At 39.0% G+C, this 4,361-nt stretch overlaps 1 protein-coding gene across 1 annotated transcript in view; it reads left to right on the top strand.

Moving 5' to 3' along the window:
• Positions 1-237: 237 nt before the first annotated feature.
• The window catches only part of LOC113237977 (scolexin B-like), a 6,942-nt gene continuing 2,818 nt past the window's right edge, over positions 238-4,361 (top strand). The window contains exons 1-4 of the mRNA XM_026474694.1: positions 238-283; positions 558-674; positions 901-1,156; positions 3,771-3,924. Of these exons, the coding sequence (XP_026330479.1) occupies positions 238-283; positions 558-674; positions 901-1,156; positions 3,771-3,924 (573 nt within the window). The remainder of the gene's footprint in view (positions 284-557; positions 675-900; positions 1,157-3,770; positions 3,925-4,361) is intronic.

The raw sequence follows: 4,361 nt of genomic DNA, 5'->3' as shown, positions 1-4,361 counted from the left end.
TCTGTACGCCTTTAAAACTTTGTTATATAAACGTCAAGTGCCAGGAAACTGATGCAAGGCTATCATCGTACAAAAGAGCAGCAGCAAGTATGCACAAACTACCGCGGAATTAGCTTACTTGCTATTGTAGTAGTATTACGGCGTATTGTAGGCAAAGGTGATTAAGGGAGTGAGGAAGGAAACGGAAAAAATTGAGATATGATAGCGGGATTTAAAACAAGACAAAAAGATTTGATCATGGCCTGCAACGGGGCGGCGAAAAACTGTGTCGACATTGAAGGTGGTAAAGAGGGGAGACTAATATTTGTTTGAAAAAGAGGCAAGTTTGGTAGGGGCCAAACTTGCCTCTTTTTCAAACAAACAGCAGTGCAGCGCACATGGTCGGATACCAAATATTCGACAATCACGACAGAAAATTATAGAAATAGAATTTATATTTTACACACACTTTATTTTAAAATATTTAGATAATGTCAATGGATCTCATTACCCTGCAATTATTTCCTCGTTAGAAGTGATGATGACCCATGTATAAAGCGCCTTGTGCGCGGACTCAGGTTGCACCAGTGCCATGGACTCTCGCAAGTGGTTAGCAGTGCTCACGGCACTCGCGTTTGTCGCCAGTGCCCGTGCGCGACCCGGCAACGATATAACAGACGTTCCCAAACAACCATGTGAGAATTATTTTATTTCTTACAATAGGAATACAAGCGTGGAATAATTTCTTCTCGGTAACTATAAGTGACTCTTTGCCGACAAACTATACACTTCCTTGGCAGTAAAGCAAATTACTACTGGTTGATAATGGCGATAACGATTGCGCAATTAGTGGTCGAGTTTCCTAGGCAAGGAAATTTAGTTCTTTCCTCATTATTATCACCGCAATAATTCTGCTTACAGCGAATGAAGTTACCAGCAGCAAGAACGGGCATGTAAAACCCGATGCCAACAACGATATTAGAAATTCTTTGACAGTGGCCAAAGAAACTGAGACAACAACAGATGTTGTAGCTTCTTCTACAGAAAAAGTGGAAGAAACGAAGAATTTAGAGGTTACGAAACCCGTGAACGAACGGTTTCCACATGCTGTTCTCTTCGGAGACACTTGTGGTGGGTCTATTATCAGCGCTAAATGGATTCTAACTGCTGCACATTGGTAAGCCAAACATATTTAATGTATCTGTAGTCATGCAAGACTATTTATTATAATTAGGCTTTAAAAGTCATCTATGACTATGTATGTAGACGAAAGCTACATTTTATTTGTACGGTGTTTTCACACAGGACGTTATTAATTACTTTAACAGATAGTTGAACCAAGTCTTGGTTTTTGAGAAGCGCATAAAATGTCTTCGGACAAAAAACTTTCGAGGTAAAAGTGACTCATTCATACAACGGATCCCAATCTAAGTGAGCACCACCTTAAATTAATATACGCTCAAACTTTTTTTATTGAATGTCACGATATTTGACCACCATGATATTTAATTGTTTTTGTGAAATTACTCCAGTACTTTGTAATAGCTAGTATTTATAATTATTAATACGAAGATCGAACACTAAAAAAAATTATTTCGAACCAGCGTTTTCGAGCAAAATGTGCCAGACGCTATACCAAATAAGCCACGTAACGAACTAGCTGACCTTACGAATTTTTCTATGTGCTTGTTAGCAGATTTTTGTTTTTGGTTTTAAACGATTTTTGATTTACCGTAGCGCCATCTGTGATAAATCTATTTCTGCACTGAAGCAGGTACCTTTACAGCTACCAAAATAGTAACAAATTATCCATACCATATTACTGACACATTTGTAGTACAATTTATAGTTACAAACTCACTTTGGACCGTTTTTCTCGAATACAGCTCAATGTAGGTATTAGTATCGAAGAATGCGGTATAGAGTTGAATTTAAATCTTGAGCTTGACGTGCTCTTGACTCTGTAGCAAGGATGACACAAACAGAACTTTACATTAATATTAATTTTGGGTTCTTTATGAACTTAAAGTTAGGGTGCTAAACAGAGATGGTTGGCGATTACTCCACCAACAAGTGTATAGATCTTGAATAAGTAAAGAACTGACGCTGGATGGAAATTATGACAAATTGAATTAAGAGCAACCACAATGCAACAAACCCAAATCGGGGACGAAGTGGTTATTCATGCGTTAACAGCAGGATCCAGAATAGGCTTAGAATACAGTTTGTTTTATTTGACTGTCACTTGTTTTTACATTGTGGCGTCATTTTAGGAATTTGTTGTCTACTTGATTTTCTTCGACTTTAAGTGTAATGAACGCCTTAGCGGACCTTCGTTTGGCTTCAAACAGCTTTTGGCGATGAAGCGCCACGCAAGACGACTATTTATAACTGGTTTGCAGAATTCAAACGCGGCCGTGTGAGTCTCAGTGACGAATTTAGTGATGGTCGCCCGTACACTGCTGTGAACAACAAAAACATCGTTGTTGTATATATAACGCACATACTCAATATAGACCCTCACTAGGGAAACCCTGTATCGCGGGTGCCATGGACACACATATAGACAACCACAAATTACACCCAAACTCATGAAAGAAATAAATGTAGGCCATACAAATATTTCTCCCTGCCCGGGAATTGAACCTGGGACCTCTGCGTGGCAGCATGGTAACCATTCGGTCACAGAGGCAGTTAAGCTGTGCGCCGTATGATCAAAACAGACAGGCATGTGACATACTATGAGATTCGGGCATCTTTAGGCATAGGCATGAGTCAAATACAATTAATACTACACAAACATTTGGGTGTGAAAAAGCTGTGCTCTCGGTGGATCCCACACAATTTGACTGAGGTTCAAGAAACGGATCGCGTCACTTGGCGCAATGCCATGCTTACCAGATTCAACTAAGGGGCGTCAAATTTAGTGTGGGACATAGTAACAGGTGACGAAACATGGATTTATAGTTACGATCCCAAAACAAAGCAGCAATCGAGCATATGGGTCTTTCAAGATGAGCCGAAACCAACCAAAGTGGCGCGCGTGAAAAGTGCCTCTAAGCGGACGATTACTTATTTTTTTAATAAAACTGGTCACGTGGCTACTGTTGCTTTAGAGAATTGTTGTACCGTGAATAGTGATTAGTACACGGTTATTTGTTTGCCGGAAGTTATTGACAAACTCCGTAAAAATAACCGTAAACGCCGTATCATCTTGCACCACGATAACGCCAGTTCTCACACCGCCAGACAGACATTTACAATTAATTTTTGAAGGTGAGCAACGTTGACCTTATTAGCCATCCCGCGTACAGTCCCGACATGGCACCTTTTATTTATTTCCAAAAATTAGGAACAAGTTATGCGGTCAACGATTTTCATTACCTGAAGAGACTGTCGAAGAGTATGAAAAATATGTTTCAGAGATTGTCACGGTGGAGTGGCATAAATGTTTTCAAAATTCGTTCATTCGTAAGAAAAAGCGCATTAACGCTAACGAAGAATATTTTGAGAAACACTAAATTCATTTCTGATCATTTATAGTATTTTTTTCTTATTCATTCCGGAAATTTATAGTGCGCCACACGTACTGTAGATTATTTTTAATGAAAATATTATTATAGGAAATATAATATAATATAATATATTTGTTTTTTCAAAAAAACCTAAAGGTTTGTTTGAAAAAACAAATATACGCGATTTAAATCCGGAAAAATAGCTTCATTTCCTATGTGTAACAATCGCGAAAACCTTAGAACTCGAAATTATTATTATTTCACGACTTTACGCAGCTCGTTACACACGAGTTGGCCCTACGTGCTGGCGGGGACCAACCAGACGGACGACGGCAGCGGCGTCGAGCGAAGCGTCAAGCGGCTCGTTCTTCACCCTAAGTTTTCTGTGGGCCCTTTTTGGCTTGATGCCGACCAATACGACATTAAACAGGTACTTTTTCATGATGCAGAACGCACTTCCCGTATTAAGAGTGTTCTCGAGTATGTCACCAACAAAGTTCTATTTCGCTTTTCTGCTGTATATATACAAAATAACAAAAATTAGTAAATTTGCACCCTTAGTGTAATAAGGACACACATGCAAAATGACAACTTTTCAAGAGAGAAGGTTAAAGATTCTACAAACGAAAATATTCGATGACTGCTTTATGCTAAAATTGGACAGTTATAAAATTTCATACACACATTTTTTTGTGCTATTACTTATTATTTTAGCAGCAGTAGAGCTCCTTGTGAAAGAGTTCGTCCAGGGAAGTACTGCCATTTACGTATTTCTGCCGCCATGCAGTAATGTCACCATTACTGCGTTCCGGTTTAGAAGGGTAAGGGTACTGGTGAAATTACAGGCACATGGAACTTGTCAACTTA

The sequence above is a fragment of the Hyposmocoma kahamanoa genome, unplaced genomic scaffold (genome assembly GCF_003589595.1).
Source record: "Hyposmocoma kahamanoa isolate Upper Pololo Valley unplaced genomic scaffold, ASM358959v1 94, whole genome shotgun sequence".
Classification (NCBI taxonomy): Eukaryota; Metazoa; Arthropoda; class Insecta; order Lepidoptera; family Cosmopterigidae; genus Hyposmocoma; species Hyposmocoma kahamanoa.
Note: the sequence above shows the minus strand (reverse complement) of the source record. Positions and strands in the feature narration are given on the sequence as shown.